Source organism: Geotrypetes seraphini, chromosome 1 (genome assembly GCF_902459505.1).
Source record: "Geotrypetes seraphini chromosome 1, aGeoSer1.1, whole genome shotgun sequence".
Classification (NCBI taxonomy): domain Eukaryota; kingdom Metazoa; phylum Chordata; class Amphibia; order Gymnophiona; family Dermophiidae; genus Geotrypetes; species Geotrypetes seraphini.
This window is the reverse complement of record NC_047084.1, coordinates 202,991,800-203,013,266: the sequence shown is the minus strand read 5'-3', so window position 1 is coordinate 203,013,266 and position 21,467 is coordinate 202,991,800. Positions and strand designations below refer to the sequence as shown.

Below are 21,467 nucleotides of genomic sequence, written 5' to 3'. Positions count from 1 at the left end.
AATGAAACAGCATATATCTGTCTCTGGTATGGGAAATCCTAGTATAGCAGCAAGCAGGTGTCTGGAGTAACCTGGTGGGTGGTGCAGTCAACCATAGAGAGGGGGACTCAGGCCTATATCCTACTCTAACCACTACATTTATGTTGTAAAAGTGTGAGCCCAAGAGAGTGAAGTCCAAAGTGCCTAATGTATTTAGTTTTGAAAAACTGCTTAATACTCATGTACAAGTGGTATATCAAATATAATACCACACAATACAGGTGCCACCTGCAGCCATAAGGGCTATTGGGTTGGTAGACAGGTAAGTATGGTAGATTTTGGGGAAGTTTTGGAGGACTCATTATACATTATAAGGGGGTTATGAGATATACACCTGACACCCTTTTTAGTGAATTCACAGCAGTGCCCTCTAAGATGCCCCACTGCTCTGATGGCATGTCTTGTGTGGCCTATGTACTATAAATGGTGGCTCCATCTACGTCCAATGGCTTGGTTTTGGACATTTTTAAGCTTAGACATTTTTGTTTCAAAAAATGGCCAAAAGAGACATCCTAAGAGGCAAAACATTTAGATAGGCAATTAAAAAAGAGACAGATGTCTAACAGTTTCAAAAATGGACGCTTTTCCATCTGTTCACAATTTAATATACCAAATCTTTAAGAGATTGAGTCCATCGTTAAGTCTATTAATATTAAGGGTACTAAAGCAGACTTAATTCCTCCTTTTATCCTTAAACGTTACTTTGAGATTTTTGGTCCTTTCATCCTTACGTTAGTTAATGAAAGCCTACATCAAAGCATCATGCCGAAGGCCTGGAAGGAATCAATCATCCGACCTATTATTAAAGACCAAAAAATTAGTCCTGAGGATCCATCCAATTACAGACCAATAGCAAATATTCCTTTCCTAGCAAAGTTGACAGAGAAGATAGTCTTTAATCAAATTTCAGAATTTATTGAAAAAACCAACATTTTACATCCGAACCAAACCGGTTTTAGACATCACCATTGTACAGAACACTCATTGATCGGTATGTCCACCTCTATACAATACTTTCTAGATCATCATCAATCGGTTTTACTAATTTCTATTGATCTTTCTGCAGCCTTTGATACGATTGATCACCAGCTTTTGTTAGACAGGCTTCAATCTATTGGTATTACAGACCAAGTTCTTTCCTGGTTTGTATCATATTTTACAGATCGTACCTCTACCGTTTTCTTTAACGATTCGAGCTCTAAAAGTTCACTGACTACGTATGATGTTCCTCAAGGGTCTATCCTTTCCCCACTTTTATTTAATATTTTTCTTGCCCCATTGATGACTTTGTGCCAATCTGTTGGTTTTCACGTATTTGCCTATGCTGATGATATTCAGCTTTTACATCCTTTAGATACTAATAACCCTTTGGATATCATAGCAATTAACAAAAAGCTCAACCAAGTTCACCAATGGTTGGATACTAATAGATTAGCGCTTAACATTAATAAAACAAATGTGATGCTTTTTCCATGGAAAGACAGTTCTAAACTCATTTCTCCTATTTCCATTAAAAATGTCCCCCTACAGTCAGTTAACAACATTAAAATTTTAGGGGTTATTTTTTATTATAAACTAACTTTCCATGATAACATTAGCAGTATTATTAAAGCAACCTTTTACAGGCTTCGTCAAATCCGCTCACTTTCGCAATTTCTTTGCTCAAAATCTCTTAACATACTCATTCACTCCTTGGTGATTTCCAAAATTGATTATTGCAACACCCTTTTTAAGGGAATTGCTCAGAGTGAAATCAAACATTTACAAATTATCCAAAATGCCTCCATTAAACTCATATTAAAAGTCAGGAAATTTGATCATGTAACTCCCCTTCTCAGGAAGGCGCATTGGCTTCCCGTATCTCACCGGATAACATATAAGTTATGCCTGCTTACTTTCAAATCCCTACTTTATAAAACTCCAGCATTTATTTATAAATTATTAATCCCTTATACTTCCAATAGAACATTGAGATCTAATGAACAGCATTTATTGACGATTCCTTCTCTTAAGGTTATTAATACAAGACAGCAATTTATTTTTTCTGTTACGGCCCCTCAAATTTGGAATTCTCTTCCTATTTATTTGAGGGAAGAGAGCAATCTGGAGAAATTTAAGAGTAATCTAAAAACTTTTCTTTTTAAAGATGCCTTTGATAACTAATTAGCCAGTTCTCTGGCTAATTCTATTTCTGTTGTATAATACTATGGAAATTTTCTGTTTCCCCTGCCTTATGTATTTTCCTTGATTGTTCTGCTTTCTTTTAAATATGTTGTAGTTCACTTCCCTTTCCTTCCTTGTGTTTATGGGTTTGTTAAGTCTGTTAATAGTCCTGTATGGACTTAATTATTGTTAAATATTGTATTGTTCCCCAAATATTGTAATTTTTATTATGTTCATCGCTTAGAAATATGATTAAGCGATCAATCAAAAACCTTATTAAACTTGAAACTTGCATGGCAACAGTACCAAAGCCCTTTAAATCTCTATGGGCTTCGGGGCCATTACCACACAGCGGCTGCTAGCGAGACTTTGTAGACAACCAAATTCGACTTAGATACACCATCGAAAATGCCCCTCCACGTCTTCCTCACTAATTTAAACAAGATTTTATTGACATACGAGTGGTGAATTTACAGGTTGTAGCAGGTTTAGATAAAAATACACTAGACAATGTTTTAGTCATGTGAGATCTGAATGCAGTGATGTCATGACAATGCTACTTCTGGATTTTCCCAGTATAACCAGAGCATTTTAATCCCTGCAGCAAGTGTTTCTAGGTTTAACAGGAGACTATACCCTAGAGTAGAATAAGTAAACTTAGTCGAATGCAAGAATGTTTTAGATGTATGATCCAAATGTACTGACAGGCATGCTTTGTATCAAATCATTTAGATGATAGGCAATAGTGAGTTCTAGTTTTGAAAGACTACTGAAGTGTGTTCAGCAGGACAAGACTTGGAGCTATCCTGATGCTCTGTGTGACTAAGTCACTGGATTCTTAATTGCCTCAGGTACAAGTTTTGTGCCTGATATGCTGTGTGTGCAACTGAGATAATTACAAAAATGTTAATGTACATGAAGACCCATTACATAAAGATGGGACTATTTTTTTGTACTAGATCCCTAGTTTGATTCAAGTTAGGATACAACCATGTATAGTAAATTTGTTCTGTATTTATGTCAAATTGTAACCTGTCAACTATATAATATGTACTAGTCTTTAAGCCCATTACATTAACGGGTGCTAGAATAGATGTGTGTGTGTGTGTGTGTGTCTTTCTTTCTCTCTCTCTCTCTCCTTGGCCGCTGTCTGTCTTTCTTTCTGTCTCTCTCTTTCCTCGGCTGTCCACCACCACCCCTTGCCTGCTCACCCTGTCCAGCAGTAGCCCTTCTCCCTTCCTTTTACCTCCCCCGTGTCCAGCAGCAACCCTTCACTGCTCCCCCTGTCTAGCAGCACCTCTTCCCTGCTCCCCCTGTCCAGCAGTAGGCATTCTCCCTTCCTTTTACCTCCCCCCTGTCTAGCAGCACCCTTTCCCTGTTTCCCCCTGTCCAGCAGTAGGCCTTCTCCCTTCCTTTTACCTCCCCTCTGTCCAGCAGCACCTCTTACCTGAGCCTCCTGTCCAGCAGTAGGCCTTCTCCTTTCCCTGCTCCCCCTGTCCAGCATCCGCCAGCCCAGGCAGCCTCAGGGATTTTGCTAGGCCGGCCCTCCTCACATTATCGAAGTGAGCTGGCCTAGCAAATGCCCTGTGGCTGTTCAGTTTGCTGGTCCGGGGGTGAGAAGAGGTGTCCCAGCAGCAGCAGCGCAGGAGTCAAAACGCCACCGCCGCTCAAATCACTGCACACACCGCAAGCCGCCCCACGTGCCTGAAATCGAATTCGGCATGGAGGCACACATCATACTGTCAGGGAACATGGAGTTGTAAGTGCGCATGCGCGCTTAGGGTTTTATTATAGAGGATGTTTAACCTGTAAGCCATTTTTAGCTCTTTGGGAACAATGGGATAGAAAATGAATTATATACATAAAAAACTTAAGTTAAATAAAGTTTATACACTATAAACTATATAAAGTTGTTTTTAACTTAAGTCCCATCTTTATATAATGGGACTTAATTATAAAAATGTTAAGGGTGCATGAACAGTTACATATGTAGCATATTTGGTACAAATCTTGTATCTGAGGTAATAAAAGGTGTAGTAAGTCACACAGAGCATCAGTGGAATTTTCATCGACACCCTAGCTGAGTATTTCCCAAAGACAGAGTCATCAGGAATTGTCAGATCACAGTAAATAACAGCAGAAAAAGACCCTCACAGTCCTTCCAATCTGCCCAACAAGGTGACCAGAGCCTCACCCACCACTCTATGTAGGCCCAGGTCACCCATGTTTAAATTATGGTTGTGAAGTCACCACCATTCCCACCATGATAGGGATATGTTGTGTATTGCTGACAGTATTCCACTTACCAGTCTAGTTGCCTTCCCTCTCCATCCAAAGCTGCACAGTTCCCTCACTTGCAAATGTAACAAAATGATCACCACACTGGAGTTGTTAACCTTCACTTGTGTCTTGCCACATGCAGGGCACAGACCATACAAGTCAAGTCTGTCCGGCATCATGCTCCATTCCCCTATGTTGGATTTGACCACTCTGTCTCTTGCTACATGAGGGACACAACATAAAAATCTATCCAGCACTGGCCTCGGCTCTCACTCTTCTTACCCAAGGTAACACTTCAACACTAATGTTGTGTTTCCATCTTTCTATTTAAGCATCCCCATGTCTATCCCACACATTTTTTAATTTGCTCTGAGTTTTGGACTCTACCTTCTCTCTTAGAAGGGGTTCAAACTATCCACCATCCTCTCTGTGAAAAGGTATCTCCTGACATTACTCTTGAGTTTACCCCTCTGTAGCCTCCATTCATGTCCTCTAGTCTTACTGCATCTATGTCTGAGAGAGGTTTGTTTGAATATTAATACCTTTCAAGTACTTAAAGGCCTCTTTTCCTTTTCCATCATATACATATTCAAGTCCTCTAGTCTCTTCTCAAAAGCCTTATGGCACAAAATCTGTACCATTTTTATCACCTTCCTCTGAACCACCTCAAGTCTTTTTACATCCTTGTAGAAATATGGCCTCCAAAACTGGACACAGTATTCCAACTGGAACCTCACCAATGACTTGTAAATCACCATTTCCTTACTTCTGCTGGTTACATCTCTCTATGCAGCTTAATATTAGTCATGAACAGCCACCGCCTTGTCACATTGTTTTGCTGCCTTGAGATCTTCAGATACCATCACCCCAAGATCTCTCTTGATCCGTGCAAGTCTATCTCACTCAATATGGCATACTGCTCTCTTGGATTCTGCATCCCAAATGTATTACTTTGCACTTTTTCACATTAAATCTTAGCTGCCAAACAGACCATCCTTCTAATTTTTGTAGATCCCTTCTCATATTGTCCACACCCACTGGGAAGTCCACTATTATAAATCTTGGTGTCATCTGCAAAAAGGCAAACTTTTCCTACATACCCTTCAGCAAATGTCACTCACAAATATGTTGAATAGGATCAGGCCCAGAATAGATCTCTAAGGTACTCAGCTACTTACATTTCTATCTTGTGAGAAAACTCCATTAACTACTACTACAACTTAACATTTCTATAGCACTGATATGTTGTACAGCACTGCATTTGCCTATTTAAGAGATGGATGCAGAGCCAGTAAATTGACTTGAGGAGAGGGGCGGTGTTAGCATAGTGACTCCAGTAGAATATAAGTCATGCAGCAGCATTCTGAATGGATTGAAGGGGAAACACATGGTTATGCAGGAGGTCAGTGAGAAACAGGTTGCAATAGTCTAGGCGAGAGGTGATGAGGGAATGGATAAGGGTTTTGGTAGTATGCTCAGAGAGAAAACTCCAGTGTGTTATAGAGAAAAAAGAGATAGGTTTTAGTAGTCTATTGGATTTGCGTAGAGTAAATGTAGACTTGGGCAGAAGGATAAGTAGTTCTGTTTTGGCCATGTTTAGTTTTAAGTGACAGCAGGACATTCAGGCAGCAATGTCAGATGAGAAAGCTACCACCCCCTGCTGTCTGTCTACCAGTTCTCAATCCAGTTCACTACTTTTATGTTCTAACTTTAGCTTGCTGAGTTTATTTATAAGCTGCCTGTTAAGGATCGTTTCAGAAGCCTTACTGATATCCAAGTAGATTACATCCAGCACACATCCACTATTCAATTCTTTGGTCACCCAGTCAAAGAAAATTGATCAGATTTGTTTGGCATTTGAGGAGCCAAGCAAAATGTATACACACGGGAGTCACAAGCGGTGTGCCACAGGGGTCGGTGCTGGGGCCGTTACTCTTTAACATATTTATCAATGACCTGGAAAAGGAGGCAAAGTGCGAGGTTATAAAATTTGCAGACGATACCAAACTGTGCGGCAGAGTTAGGACCAGGGAGGAGTGTGAGGACCTACAAAGAGACCTGGACAAGCTAGAAGACTGGGCAAACAAATGGCAAATGCGCTTTAACGTGGACAAATGCAAGGTCATGCATATAGGGAAAAAGAACCCGTTGTTCAACTACAAATTGGGGGGGGTATTGTTGGGAGACAGCAGGCTTGAGAGAGACTTGGGAGTGCTGGTGGATGCATCACTGAAGCCATCTGCACAGTGCACAGCAGCCTCGAAAAAAGCCAACAGGATGCTTGGCATCATAAAGAAGGGCATAACAACCAGAACACGGGAAGTCATCATGCCATTGTATCGAGCAATGGTGCGTCCACATCTGGAATACTGCGTTCAGTATTGGTCGCCGCACCTCAAGAAGGACATGGCGGTACTTGAGAGAGTCCAAAGGAGAGCAACAAAAATGGTAAAAGGGCTAGAACACTGCCCATACGCCGAGAGGTTGGATAGGCTGGGGCTCTTCTCTGGAAAAAAGGAGGCTCAGGGGAGATATGATAGAGACCTTCAAGATCATGAGGGGCATAGAGAGGGTGGATAGGGACAGATTCTTCAGACTGAAGGGGACAGCAAATACGAGGGGGCATTCGGAGAAACTGAGGGGAGATAGGTTCAAAACAAACGCAAGGAAGTTTTTTTTCACCCAAAGGGTCGTGGACACTTGGAATGCGCTACCTGAGGAAGTGATCAGGCAGAGTACGGTACAGGGATTCAAACAGGGTTTGGACGGATTCCTGAAGGATAAAGGGATCATGGGATACTGAGGGAGGAGCTGGGATGTAACACAAGTATAGAAAGCTAACCAGGTAATGAGTAGAAACCAAACCAGGTCGTGCAGGTGCAAGACCGGAGGGTTAGGACTTCGATAGGAAGACAGGACTTAAATGAGAAACCAAGGTGGCAAGGGAGCCCCTTCTGATGATACAGACAGGTCGTGACCTGTTTGGGCCGCCGCGGGAGCGGACTGCTGGGCAAGATGGACCTGTGGTCTGACCCGGCGGAGGCACTGCTTATGTTCTTATGTGATGAAATAAATGGTGTTGCTGTTTAACTGGAAATAGAAAAGAAACGTTATGGTGCAGAAAGTTCATATTCTGTTGAGGTTCTGTTGAGGTTGAGATGCTAAAGAGAAAAGTATCATTACTGTGATCCCTGAAGCAGGCCTTATGGCTAAAACATCACTTGAGTCTCGCCACTACAATGCAGATTTAATAAAGGTTCTTCACCTATACCTCATCTTTGTTGCTGATCATTTCCATTGGTTTTCCATAAACTCTGCTGTTGCTGTTAAGATTCAGACCCTGACATGTTCCAAGCTCTGGAAAAAACAATTGAATTTGGTCTTTGTCGATTGTCTCCCAAATTCTGTATATGGTACTTTATGTTGTATTTGCAAATTTGGGCATGTGCCCAATTAGTGCATGCAACTTAACTGAATGAGCCATAAATTTAGGCAAGGGATCTGTGTCTAACTTATGTGCAATGCCAAAAAAGGGGGCAAGGAAATGAGTCGGACAGATTTGGGTTGTTCCTCACATTTAAGTGCAATATTATAGAACGGGCATCTATACCTGACATTGGTGCTTATGCCCAGGAACTGTTCTTAACTTTAGGCATGACCATTTACACTACTGAAAATGACCACAAGGATTTGCACATTCTATAAACTGCATCTAACTTTAGGCACCATTTATAGAATAGCACTAATAAAAAAACCTGCCTAATTCTTTAGGTGCAATATATAGAATTTAGTCTTGTATGTATATTTTTCATGCAGTGGAGTTTTTTTTAATTAAAATATATGCAATAGACTGCTGGGCAATTATTCAAAGATCCATAGTTTATAGAAATAGCGAATGCATCATTAGTTCTTCTGGTCTTACATGGAAATGTTTTAAGAGTTTGATACCTATGGGGTCCTTTTACTAAACCACACTAGCCGTTTTAGCACGCGCTAAACACTAACGTGTCCATTATAGTCTACGGATGCGTTAGCATTGAGCACATGTTAAAACGGCTAGTGCGCCTTAGTAAAAGGACCCCTATATAAAGAATTCTTCTAAAGAACTTTATAATTTTGATTCTTGAACTCTTACTGTTTTATTCCCTGTGTAGCAATATGGTAAGTTGAAGTCTTTCCCACATTACCACGTAGCGTAAAAAATAATCAGTTACTTAAAAGATGTTGAAATTTCTTCCCTTTGGTCATGCTTTGCCACAGGCCATAATATATGCTTTTAATTTATTTCTCTACCATTAGCCTACGAAGCACTTCAAAAGAAGGGTCAACAGACGAAAAAGTCTCCTAAAATGTGAGAGTAAACAGAAACTATATTTAAAGTAAGATACCCCAAGCACTGAAGACATTCAAGGGCTCAATTGTTAAACCAGATGTCATTTTGTTGACATAATGAGGAAACAAGATGGACCTGGATATCTTTGGCATCAGTTTATATTTATAAACCATCTTCAAGTAACTGAAATGATGGCAGTTAAACTTAAAGGACTTAAAGAATGGGATCATGTGTCCCCACGATTAAACATTAACATTGATTACCAATTTCACACAGGATTATTTTTGACGTCTTAGTACTGGTTTAAAGATTCAGGGTTCCTTTTACGAAGGTGCGCTAGCGTTTTTAGCTCACGCTACAATGCGGCACGCGTTAATCCCACGCTACACAGAAAATACTAACGCTAGCTCTATGGAGGCATTAGCGTCTAGTGCATGCAGCATTGTAGTGCGCGCTAAAACTGCTAGCGAACCTTCATACAAGGAGCCCTCAATATTCAGAATTTCCACTTTATGTAGTATATACTATTAGCCAATACTATATTCTTCCCCCATAGCTCTCAGATCAACACAGCAAAACCTCATTGTGTACCTTCTTTCAGACATATTACCTTAAAAATTGAATCACAAATTGAGTGCTGTAGATTCTTAATTTTGGAACCATCTCCCTAATCATTTACTTACGATACCTTATTAGACATTTAAGGAGGATATCAGGATAGATACCATTTTTAAGATGCTTTTGGTATATACCAACAAACTATTTTCACATTACAGTAAATTACTTTGATGGAGTATTGGATAGCTAGATGGAGTCAGATCTGTAAATATAAAATTACACTTTTCTCTGCTATTCAATATTTTATTTCTGGCTATTGTAAAACATTAAGTATACTGTCAATGTTTAATAAACAGATCTATAACAAGTTTTAAATAAACTGTAAATATTAAGTATACTGTCAATGTTTAATAAACAGATCTATAACAAGTTTTAAATAAACTGTAAATATTAAAGCAGATATATGAGAAGATGTGATTATGATCTTAATCATTCCTGAATAGTGACACCTACTGGTGGATCAAACATGTGCCAAATCTCAATAGGAAATGTGGTTCATATCTCTGCCAGAAAACTAGCTGCAGTGGTCAGCATAAGTTAAACTCTAGGTAACAAAAAAAAAATCAAGTCTTATTGAGCGAAAGCTTCAACTGAGGTAGGTTTTAGCTAGCTGTAAACGTGAGGTGGCAGGCACTCTCTGGAAAAATACTTCACTCATTCAGACCCTAAAACAGAAAATCATTTAATTATAGTAACAAAAACTGAATTTACTATCGCTGATCGCATTACTGTTTTAAAAGTTACTTTTACATTTTAAACATCTAGACAGATCATTTCTACCGTAGGCGATTCCCTAATCTCTTATTTGCCCTGTCTGTTTTGATTGAGCAGGGATCGTCTTGTGTTTAATGTACAGCACTGCGTACATCTAGCAGCACTATAGAAATGATTAGAAGTAGTAAGAGTAGTAGATGTCTAAATCCTCAACTCACTTGTATCTGAAATCAATAAAAACAAACCTAGCAATACCACAAAATAGTTTCAAAGAGAAAATGTACATACAAATGGATAGTACAAACAATCTAATTAATATATAAACTAAATGTGATGTCTACATATACAAATAGTTTGTGCTCCATTTGAAGGCATCACATACATGGGTGCCATCTGGTCAGCTAATGCATACATACAGCAATATTCTTTCATTGTAATCCATTTATGCCTTATTTTTGTTTTCAGAGCACAAAATTTAGAAAGCCTAGATTTCACTATCAATATAATAAAAATGGTTGAGCAGGCAAGGAGACTCAAAAGAAAGGCAGCCTCCATCTGGGCCGTTTGCCATTCTCAATAAACAAATATTAAAAAAATAAATGGTTGAGCAACTTGTTTAGTAGAATTTATCAAGGCACCCACTATTTTATGAACAGATACACACAGGCATGCAAATACAGAGCCACAGACCTGTATGAAAAATTATTGTGCTCTTCCTATATCCTGAAGGAAGCCGAAGGTTGCGTAGCAATCCATTTGCAGTCAGCCGCACACGCATATTGGATAAGGAAAAAGGAGGGGACCATAACATGTCTTCAGAGCAATGGGAAGGCTTACAAACAAGAAACTATCTCCATGCACTGTAGCATGCTATATTTTTAGCTTGCCCTTGATCTAAGCCAAGTAATCCTTAAGAAAAAGGCTGGAAAAAACTGTTTATTCCATCACAAACATGAAACTGGAGAGGAGAAATCCATTATGCTGCTTCTGGCTGTACTTCCCCCCACCAGATGTTGCAGAAACAACGCTTGTCCGCAGAATAAAACCACCTCCTAGTGAATAAAAACAAGCAGCCTCTGAATTACATCAGCTGTGTTCATGATTAATCTTATGTGGGACTCACTAGGGAGATGGGGGGAAAGGGGAGGGGGAAGGAGTGGTCTGGAAGCCAAATATATCACCCAATCATGCTGTAGATCATAAAAAAGCACCTCAGAGGTTGCCAAGGAGAAAAATTATTCATACTACACTAGACAGATTTTAATTTCCTGCATATGGGGGAACACACACAGCTCTTTGGTAATATTCCAGTTTTCTGGTGCGTTTAAGTGTTTAGATTCCCTCAAAATGCACTTAGTGCCTGAACACAAATACATATATACCCTTTCTTCAGCATTTGCTGCAATCTCTGGCACAAAATACTATTTGGCAATGTTCATTAAATGCATACCTTTTTGGAACAAGTAAAAAAAAAAAACATTGCATAAGAAAAACAAATTGCATGACTATTCCATTGGGATCTTCATGTTTAATTGCCCAGCATTAAAAAAAAAAAAAACCCCACACACAAAACAACCCCATAGCACAGTGAATCTAATAGTATGGTATCCTGTAAGCTTCTTATTCTCACTGCACATAAAATTCAAAAGAACGGCACAACACTGTCTGGTCTCTCTTTCTATTTCCTTGTTTACTTGTTTGTGTCCCTTGAACAAGTACTTTTCCTCCCTGTATTGTCTTCTCCTCCATCCCTCTCAGTTGGCTTTTGTCCATCATCTATTCTTTGGCTATGATCTGTTATTGTATTGCCTGTAAACCACGTTTAGTAATAACATGCAATGCATCAAATATGAACCAGGAACAAATATTTCTTCAGTGGTCAAGCACTATTAAATGGTACAGTTTGTGTAACTACATGATGAGCACATCAAATATGTCTTTGTTTTCTAAGGGGACCCTTTTACTAAGCTGTGTTAGATGCTAATGCGAGCCTAATGCAGAAAAAATGGCCCAATGCAGGACTTGCTAAAGCATTCTGCATTAGTTTTGCCATCTGCATGCACTAAGCATGTGGTATGTGGTATTTATTTTCAGGAGAAAGCACGTCATGGACAAGGAATAGGAATGGAGTTACTAAATCAGCTAACATACTAACCCTGCCATATGAACTGGTTAGTGCGACCCTAACTCAGAGCTCTTTAATTCCTCCAAATGGCTGCACTCTAATGCTAACATTAGCACATGGTGATATATATTCAAATCGAAAAAAGCACATTTAAAGCTGCATTAGAAATGTGCATAGTCCCATGCTAAGCCCATTTCTAAGGGCCCCTATTTGTTGCTATTAATGGGCTTTATTTAAATTTCTATCAATTATACCTCAAAATAGGGTTACTAGATGTCCAGATTTACCCAGACATGTCCACTTTTTAGAGGACATGTCCGGGCATCCAGACGGCTTTCCAAAACCCAGCACAGGAGCAAAATATGGTCACCCTAACTCAAGAGGAGCAGCCAAGATGATAAAGGGGATGGAACTCCTCTTGCATGAGGAAAGACAGAGCAGGTAAGGGCTCTTCAGCTTGGAAAAAAAGATGGCTGAGGAGAGGTATGATTGAAGTCTACTAAATTCTGGAATGGTACAGAATGGGTACAAGTGAATTTTTTTTTTTTTTACGCCTACAAAAATTACAAAGACTAGAGGACACTACGAAGTTACAGGGAAATAATCGTAAAAACAGTAGGGGGGAATTTTTTTTTTCACTCGTAGAATAGTTATGCTCTGGAACGCATTGCCAGAGGATGTGGCAACAGCGATTAATGTAGCTGGTCTTAAAAAAAGATTTGGACAAGTTTCTGGAAGAAACGTCCATACTTTAAGTCCACTACTGAAAGACAGTGAAAGCCACTGCTTGGCCTGGGATCAGTAGCATGGAATGTTGCTACTATTTGGGTTTTTGCCAGGTACTTGAGACCTCTACTGTGGAAATAAGATACTAGGCTGGATGGACCATTAGTCTGACCCAGTATGACTATTCTTATGTATCACTTTTACATGAAACTAAATGTATAAGGGAATTCAATCGTGTATATCAAAATGCAGTCCCGGAACCATTTTGAGAGGAGCCAGCTTTACAATTGTGGCGTTGGAAGAAGCGTGAGATATTTGGACATTGAATTTTCCCCTGAAGTAGCCTTCTTGGCGAAACAGAAAGACTTTTCTGTCGGTATAAGGAACTGAGAATCTTTTGAGTCATGTCGCATCTTCAGATGAGTGGATGTTTTTCTCTTATTTTTGTTCCAAACTCCTTGCTTCAACAATTGCTTTTCCCTATAAAGTTGACCTGTAGCCCTCGTCTAGTTTTTAGTTAGTTTGGGATCCTGTTTATGCTATAAATAAGTTCTAAATTATTGAACTCTGTTTATATTGCTCACACAACTAAAAAAATCTTTTGGAAAAGAAAAAATCATTGAAAAATACTAACTGTGCATGAATGAAATCATTTATTTAAATGTACACGGAGTTTTTTTATAAATCAATGATGATGTGAGTTGGCTCGGGTACTTGTGTAGTCCCGGCCTCTCGCAATTGAGGTTTATTTTTCTCCGTTGTTTTATTCTTTATTATATTGATGGTGTGATGTCAAGAGTTGTTGTTAATGTGGTATGAATGATTCCCTACTGCTAAAACACTATTTTCAATACGTCTCTTTTTCACTTTTACATGAAACATTTTAAAAGGTACAGCCCACTGATGTTATGCATCTTAAATAAGCTTCAGTATATACAGAGCAGACTTGGAAATATGTTCTTAAAGTAGTTTAAGATAGCTTGGCGCCTGGCACCATAATCTAAAGCCAATCAAAAAAGAGGGACTTGAAGCACAGACCAGCAAGAGGCACGGAAAGAAGCAGAGGAGGGAAGTTTCATATCGACTCCAGAAAGTACTTCTTCACCGAAAGAGTGGTGGATCATTGGAACAAACTCCCACTGCAGGTGATTGAGGCCAGCAGCGTGTCAGATTTTAAGAGAAAATGGGATACTCACGTAGGATCCCTAAGGCAGTGGTTCCCAACCCTGTCCTGGAGGAACACCAGGCCAATTGGGTTTTCAGGCTAGCCCTAATGAATATGCATGAAGCAAATTTGCATGCCTATCACTTCCATCATATGCAAATCTCTCTCATGCATATTCATTAGGGCTAGCCTGAAAACCCGATTGGCCTGGTGTTCCTCCAGGACAGGGTTGGGATTCACTGCCCTAAGGGACTGAATTTGGGGGGGGGGGGGGTATTTGGAATGGGCAGACTTGGTGGGCTATAGCCCTTTTCTGCCATCATTTTCTATGTTTCTAAGTTCCGAGCAACCAAATTTCTATTTATTGATAAACCCAAAAATGGGCTGTTTCAGCATACTTGCCTGGGTCAGGGCAAGTACTATACAATCATCATGAGGAATCAATAAAAAAATTTTTTTAAAACAGGCAGTCATATGAAGCCAGGATAAAGGCTTTAGTGTTGCTGAAATGAAAGTCTGCACAAACATGTTGTCCAGTGAGTATTTAAAGATCATAATCTAAGCATCAGAAATAAGGGCAACCAGCAAAGTAACAAAATAAACTGAACAGCCCTTTTGAAAAACTAGGAGATAAAAACACACACACAAAAAAGAATTGCATTAAGAACTTTCAGACCATTTCACTCATCTTGAGTAACTTATATTTTAAAGATACATCTTTATACACCATTAATGTTAAATGTTAACTGTAAAACCATGCACCAATTTTCTAAAAGCTCCCATGAAGTTAACTTATCTGAAATTCATAATTTAAGCATAGTTAAATTTGTTATACATGTTTTTTCTAGATCAAAATGGTTATCACATTGTTACAATACTATTGAATAAAAATTTCAAATGACAGATTTTATAGAAAATGTTCAAGGTCAAAAAAACAAATCTGCAGCAGCTAGAACATGGGAAAAAAAATTATCCACTTAAATTGTGCTTGGAAATAAAGGATAACTTACTAATACACATTTCCTTTTATTGTGTAACAAAGGCTGTGTGAAACAATAAGTATATACACTGGTTTTGAACAGATGTCAAAAGCCCAGGACTTGCTGCCAAGAGATAGATAGATAGATAGATATTTTATTTTTTTTAACGAAGTCATATTGGCTGGATTTCAACTTATGAAAGTAGTATTTAACTTTTGTTCACAATTTGATGCACTGAAAATAACAAAAAAATTGCCACAATGCAGTTCACAATAAGAGAAATGAAATGTAATGGTATTCATATATTGGTGGCTTGTGAAGTGCATATGACCCCCTCCCTCCCAAGACTGGTATTTGCTGCAGTGCACCATCAGTGGAACTCTATAGGCAAATGTTAGCGGTAATCTGAGTCTGGAGATCATACAAGCCATGGCTTAGGAGTAACATTCATTAACATCATGGCATGTGCAAAAGTAACAATTTGGAGATATTGCTCCGAAAAGCCCACATAATTCATAGACCATTTACATAATAGTATTGCTTGGAGACCTAAGCCACAGTTTTATGAATGCATGAGAAGAGTAACTTGTAACAATGCACCCATGTGATCAAGGCATATCAGCGCATATGTTTTGCCTACTTAGAAAAAAAAAGGTGTGTTACAACTACTTTTATAGCATATATTTTGTATGTACTTCATATAGAATAGAATTTTTCAACTGGCGTGTCAGGAGTGCATCTCAAACAATCAGCACAATTTGCCTATCCTCCTTCTCCCTCACCTCAGGCCTCTCTCCTCTCCAATTCTTCAAACTTTGTGGTTGACAACAGCTATTAAAATAGGCCTTCCTCTGGCCAGCCCCGGGGTCCATCCTAGAGAATGACACGGGGACAAATTCTTTCTGTCCCCGTGGGAACTCATTTTCCCGAATTCTTTTCCTGTCCCTGCCCCATTCCTGCAAGCTCTGTCCTAATTTGCACAAGCCTCAAACACTTTAAAATCATAAGTGTTTGAGGTTTATGCAGTTAAGGCTGAGCTTACAGGAATGGGGCAGGGACAAAACTTTCAGAAATGGGTAAAAAATTGTCCCCATGTCATTCTCTAGTCCATCCTTCTGATGCAACCTCTATTTGCAGGAGGGATGTAGCAGGGAAAGCCTAGAGATGGCTAGAGGAAGGCCTATTCTAATAGCTGCTGTCAGCCACAAAGTTTATAGAATTGGGTTGGGGAGGAGAGAGGCCTGAGAAGTGGGAGGAGGGAGATAGAAAAAGATATTAGACCCACAGAAGAGGGTAGACAGGCTGCATGTGAAGGGAAGAAGGGAAAAGATAGATTTGAGGAGGCAGCAGAGAAACTGAATGTCAAAGATCAGTACCAGACATAGGGCAGGAGAAAAGAAATGGAAAGGAGGCCCTGGAGTTTAGAGCACAGAAAGAAGAAAGCATAACCAAGGATTGGGAACAAGATGACTGTAATAAGAAAAAGTATAGGAAAAATGATTTTCAGTGTAGTGATCGAGTTACATTTGTGTTGAAAGTTTACTGTACATCAGCTTTTATGTTGCACTGTACTGGTGGATAAACATTTCTTTCTACTTCTCTGGTGTTGCACAACATGCAGAGCCAGTATCTCTGCTATCAGTTTTTGTTGTTTTGTTTTTTTAAATTTTGCAGTTCCCTATTTTGTATCAGATGACAATCATTCTACACCTACAACTCAAGTGAAGGATTCTGTGGGCTTGTGGTGTCTGTATGGGAATATAGTTCCAGTTACCCAGGAGAAGGTTTATTAGAAACATAGAAAGATGACGGCAGAAAAGGGCTATAGCCCATCAAGTCTGCCCACTCTACTGACCCACCCCAATAAGTCTAGATGCTAGTGACTCGTCCTACATAGGGATCCCACGTAAATGTCCCATTTACTTTTAAAGTCGAGCACGCTGGTGGCCTCGACCACCTGCACCGGAAGCTTATTCCAGTGATCCACCACCCTTTCCGTGAAAAAATACTTCTTGGTGTCACTGCTAAATTTCCCCCCTCTGAGTTTAAGCGGATGCCCCCTTGTGATCGAGGGTCCCCTGGGGAAGAGTTCTAACATAGTAAAAAAATAGTAACATAGTAACATATACATAGTAACATAGTAACATAGTAGATGACGGCAGATAAAGACCCGAATGGTCCATCCAGTCTGCCCAACCTGATTCAATTTAAAATTTTTTATTTTTATTTTTTTCTTCTTAGCTATTTGTTCTATTGTTCTATTCAGTTCTATTGGTGTTCTATATTTCAGCAGCATAATTAAATGAAATAACTAAATCTGAAGGTTATAGGTAAGGGTAGAGATGGAGAAGATGCATAAAATGCTGTTCTATCCTTATAAAATTAGATTTTTTTTTTTGTTTGGGGGGATGGGGGGGAAAGGAGGGAGGGTTTGTATTAGTGCACAAATGTAAGTATCCTGTTGTGTTTTGTCACAGATGTTTTTCCATGCACGTTGAAAATTAATAAACATATTTAAACATAAAATTAGATTTCTCTGTAGATCAGATTCGTGGTCTTTAATGATTTTTTTTTTTTACCCATTAAAAAAAACAAACAATGAAAAAACAACAACTTACCCCCTCTTTTACGAACGCATAGCGTGGGTTTTAGCGCCGGCAGCGGCAGTAACTGCCGGTGCTAAAACCCGTGCTAAGCATTTGCAAAAGAGGGAGCTAGTAAGATAAAACACAAAAATACCGTGTGGTTCATTTTATTCTACACTAAAACAGCAGAGTGCAGTATATTTGCAGATGGAAAGTATATGAGCTGATTATATATGCCTTCCCAGTTTGTGAAATAAAAGCAGTAGCCAATTTAAACCAAAACCAAACACAAAAAGGCAACAGTCATACTAAGGTTACATTTTGAGCACCAGTTAACAAAATGTGCCATTTAAGAAATTTGACACTACAGCACAGCCACTACGCTAATAGAGAGCACTCACTATTCAATCTGGGGATATTTTCTTTTGAAACCCACAACTTACATAACAAATATTACTTAGCTTTTTAACAATGGATGCATTGGTGCTTTAATTGCAATACCATCTTGTAAATGGTCTATGAATTATATGGGCTTTTGTGGGCAAAATCTCCACATGGGTTACCCTAATCCTCTGTAACATTCTCAGTCAGCAACGGAAGCTGCAGGATAGTGCGAGGCACTTTTCTCACAGACTGACTGTTTTTGATTCTTTGTTACTGTATTTCAAGGACCCTGAGGAAGGCTATATAAAGCCGAAACACAGCCCGTGTAGGGTCCGGTCATTGTTTTTGCAGTGCCATCACTATATTGTTGGAAAAGTTTTTGTGATATATTTTATTTGTTTTATACACCAATAAACTTGCGATTTTAAATTCTTGGAAGTCCAGGAACTGGTTCCACATCTCTTTTCTTCTGTGTTACCTGGTTTTTTGTGGTACCAAGGTCCACTCCTGTGGTGGGTAGGACCGTTTTTGTGACGTAGACCGACCCCCACAGTGTCGTTCGTTATTTGGAGGTTACTTTTGCACATAAGCCATGGCTCGTATGATCTCCAGACTCAGATTTACCGCTAACATTTGCCTATACAGTAGAGTTCCACTGATAGTGTGATACAAGTGTTATATTCTTTTGTTTTACAAGTATAAATATCACCACCTAGCCTGCAAAAAAAAAATTAAAATTGGTTATCCATAACTAAAGCTTCCTGCTGTTACCTCAAAGCTTTAACAGAACGAACACTGCGTGTGCATAAGACTTCCCAACCCACTGCCTCACGAGACCTCTTTAGAGCTTGGTGAAGTGTCTGGGTACATGTCCAATTTATCCTGTTTATGAAGCTATTAAAGGTAAACAACATTCTTCAAGAGGAAGTTCAGTCAGCCATACAAGTGGTTCTATTGAGCAATCTGGGAGAAAATGGGTAAAAGGTAATTGGCTTTAAAAACATCTTGTTACCTGTCCAAATGCACTACCTCTGCAAAACATCCAGAGTGTGGTGAGATGCAAAAAGTATACATTGAGGACCATGATCCTACTGTACCTATGTTTAATGGGCAACTATCTGGCTCTTACCCGATGTGCCTTACTGCTTCTAATTCCTATTCTGTCAGCTTTAACCCTTTCAGGACCAAGGGACATACGGTATTTGTCCCATAACTTTAAAATCCTATAAATTTTGATTGGGATAGTCTACAGTTCTAAATTTGATATGTACGGATTCCATATGATACTGCCTTTATGTAAACAAACTGGTTCCGACATTCATTCATTAGCGTCGTTGCCAGGTTGACGAGAAGATTCACTTGCCACACTGTCCATAAGCCAGAAGTGTGATTTTTTTTAAAAAAAAATAATGATATTTCACAAAAAAAAAAAATCAATATTTTGGCATCTGCAAGCCCTTTTTACCATAAAAATGTCGTCAAAACCACAAAAATTGGCCTACGATCCTTATGGTCCTGAAAGGGTTAAAAGGTAAGAAATATAATTGCTAGTTAGCTAGTCATCAATTCCCTAGTTTGGATCACAAGTAGAGAATGACACGGGGACAAATTTGTCCTCCATCCCCACAGGAACTCAATTTCCTTGTCCCATCCTCGCGAGTATTTTTGCTGTCTCTGTCCCATTCCTGTAAGCTCTGCCTTAACCGCACAAGCCTGAACACTTATGATTTTAAAGTGTTTGAGGCTTGTGCAGATGAGGACAGCTTGCAGGAATTGGTCAGTGACAGGAAAATAATTCACGGGGATGGGATGGGAAAATGAGCTCCCATGGGACCGGGGATCCCAGTGTCACTCTCTAATCACATGACAAAGCCGAGTAGTTTGCAGGTGCAGTTGTGTGCTTCTCACAGCCAGTAGCACTTTTTCTGTTCACAGTGCCTCCTTCCTGACGACACTTTTTGCGAAACTCAAGTCGAAGGGAGGCTATGGGAGTTTCAAATTCAGGGAGTCCTTATTGAGATGGATATCTTTTACGAGTGCTGGATTTGAACAAAGCATTTGCTACCTTCTTTTTGCTTATTTGAAGATAAGTGTTTTTTCATTTCTTCTTGACAATTATTACTGTATAAGGAAGGTTTAGGGACTGTGAGTGCTATGATGGTCCCTGTTGTACAACCGACGCTTGTACTTTTAACGGTACTTTATGCACAGATCGGTTGGTGACTGAGCACTTCACTTATATTAATGAATATTTATTACTATTACACGGCATATTGTGTTTTTTAGATATATATTGGTTCTATAACTTGTGGAGTATTTTCATGAAATTCTTAATGCTCAGCCTGTTTACCCTTGTAAGCATGTAGTTATAGAATAGGATCAGGCTGCACAGTAGGCTGTACCAGGGGTAGGCAATTCCGGTCCTCGAAAGCCACAAGCAGGTCAGATTTTCAGGATATCCACAATAAATACGCATGAGATAGATCTGCATCTCAAGGAGGCAGTGCATGCCTCATACATATTCATTGTGGATATCCTGAAAACCTGACCTGCTCTCGAGGACCAGAATTGTCTACCCCTGGGCTGTACCATCCGCTGCACTCAGCTTCTCACTGCTGATACAAACACTGCGACTATGTGGTAAACAATGTGGCTCAAGTCATCAGCTGGTCTCAGGACAGAGAATGACAGGGCCAATTGTAAGGTATTCTCTTGCACTGATCAGGACAGGGTAGGGTCTTCTGCCTTCTAGACTCTATAGCGAATTGTGCAAAATCCACCATGCCTAAAGGAGCTAGGTTTCTACTATATTTAGCATAGAGGGCCCAAGATTGGTTTCCATTGCACAGGAGTAGGTTTATGAATGTATTAGCATATTTTTAATTCTCTAATGACAAAACAAAACAGCCTTCTTGAAAAGACAGACAATTTCAGTTCACTGGAGAAATAAAAATGAATCCTCAATTAAAAAAAAAAAATCTGCTAGTATTTACAAGTGGATTTTAGATTTGATTACTCACTATTTCAAGTTACATGCACATACTTTATTTCCATGCTCGAGGTGGCTTACGGTCTACGGGCTCAATTAACTAAGCTGCATGACAGCAATAATGTGCATTGTTGGCCAATTAACTTGAATAGGCAATATAACCTAATAACACCTGCAATCCTATTGCTTTTTATACAAGTAAAAAGCTAGCTAAAAATAAATCTCTCTAAAATATATTTCTGTCATTCCCTAAAAATATTCACTTTTTTCTACTGATTTTTAATTATTATAAAAATTACCACCAGATTATAATAACCAACTTTGCAGTATGCTGCGTTACTGGAAATAATGTTCCCAGTACATGTT

General features: G+C 39.2%; 1 protein-coding gene across 9 annotated transcripts in view; it reads right to left on the bottom strand.

Moving 5' to 3' along the window:
• MTUS1 (microtubule associated scaffold protein 1) overlaps positions 1-21,467 on the bottom strand; it is a 346,310-nt gene that overhangs the window by 136,526 nt on the left and 188,317 nt on the right. Inside the window, exon 1 of one of the 9 annotated variants that reach the window (XM_033944185.1) lies at positions 10,838-11,248. The exons of the other annotated variants lie outside the window; for them this stretch is intronic. Within the exon in view, the coding sequence (XP_033800076.1) occupies positions 10,838-10,958 (121 nt within the window). The 5' untranslated portion in view covers positions 10,959-11,248. Of the gene's footprint in view, positions 1-10,837; positions 11,249-21,467 lie in introns of those variants that run through there. 9 annotated transcript variants of the gene reach the window in all.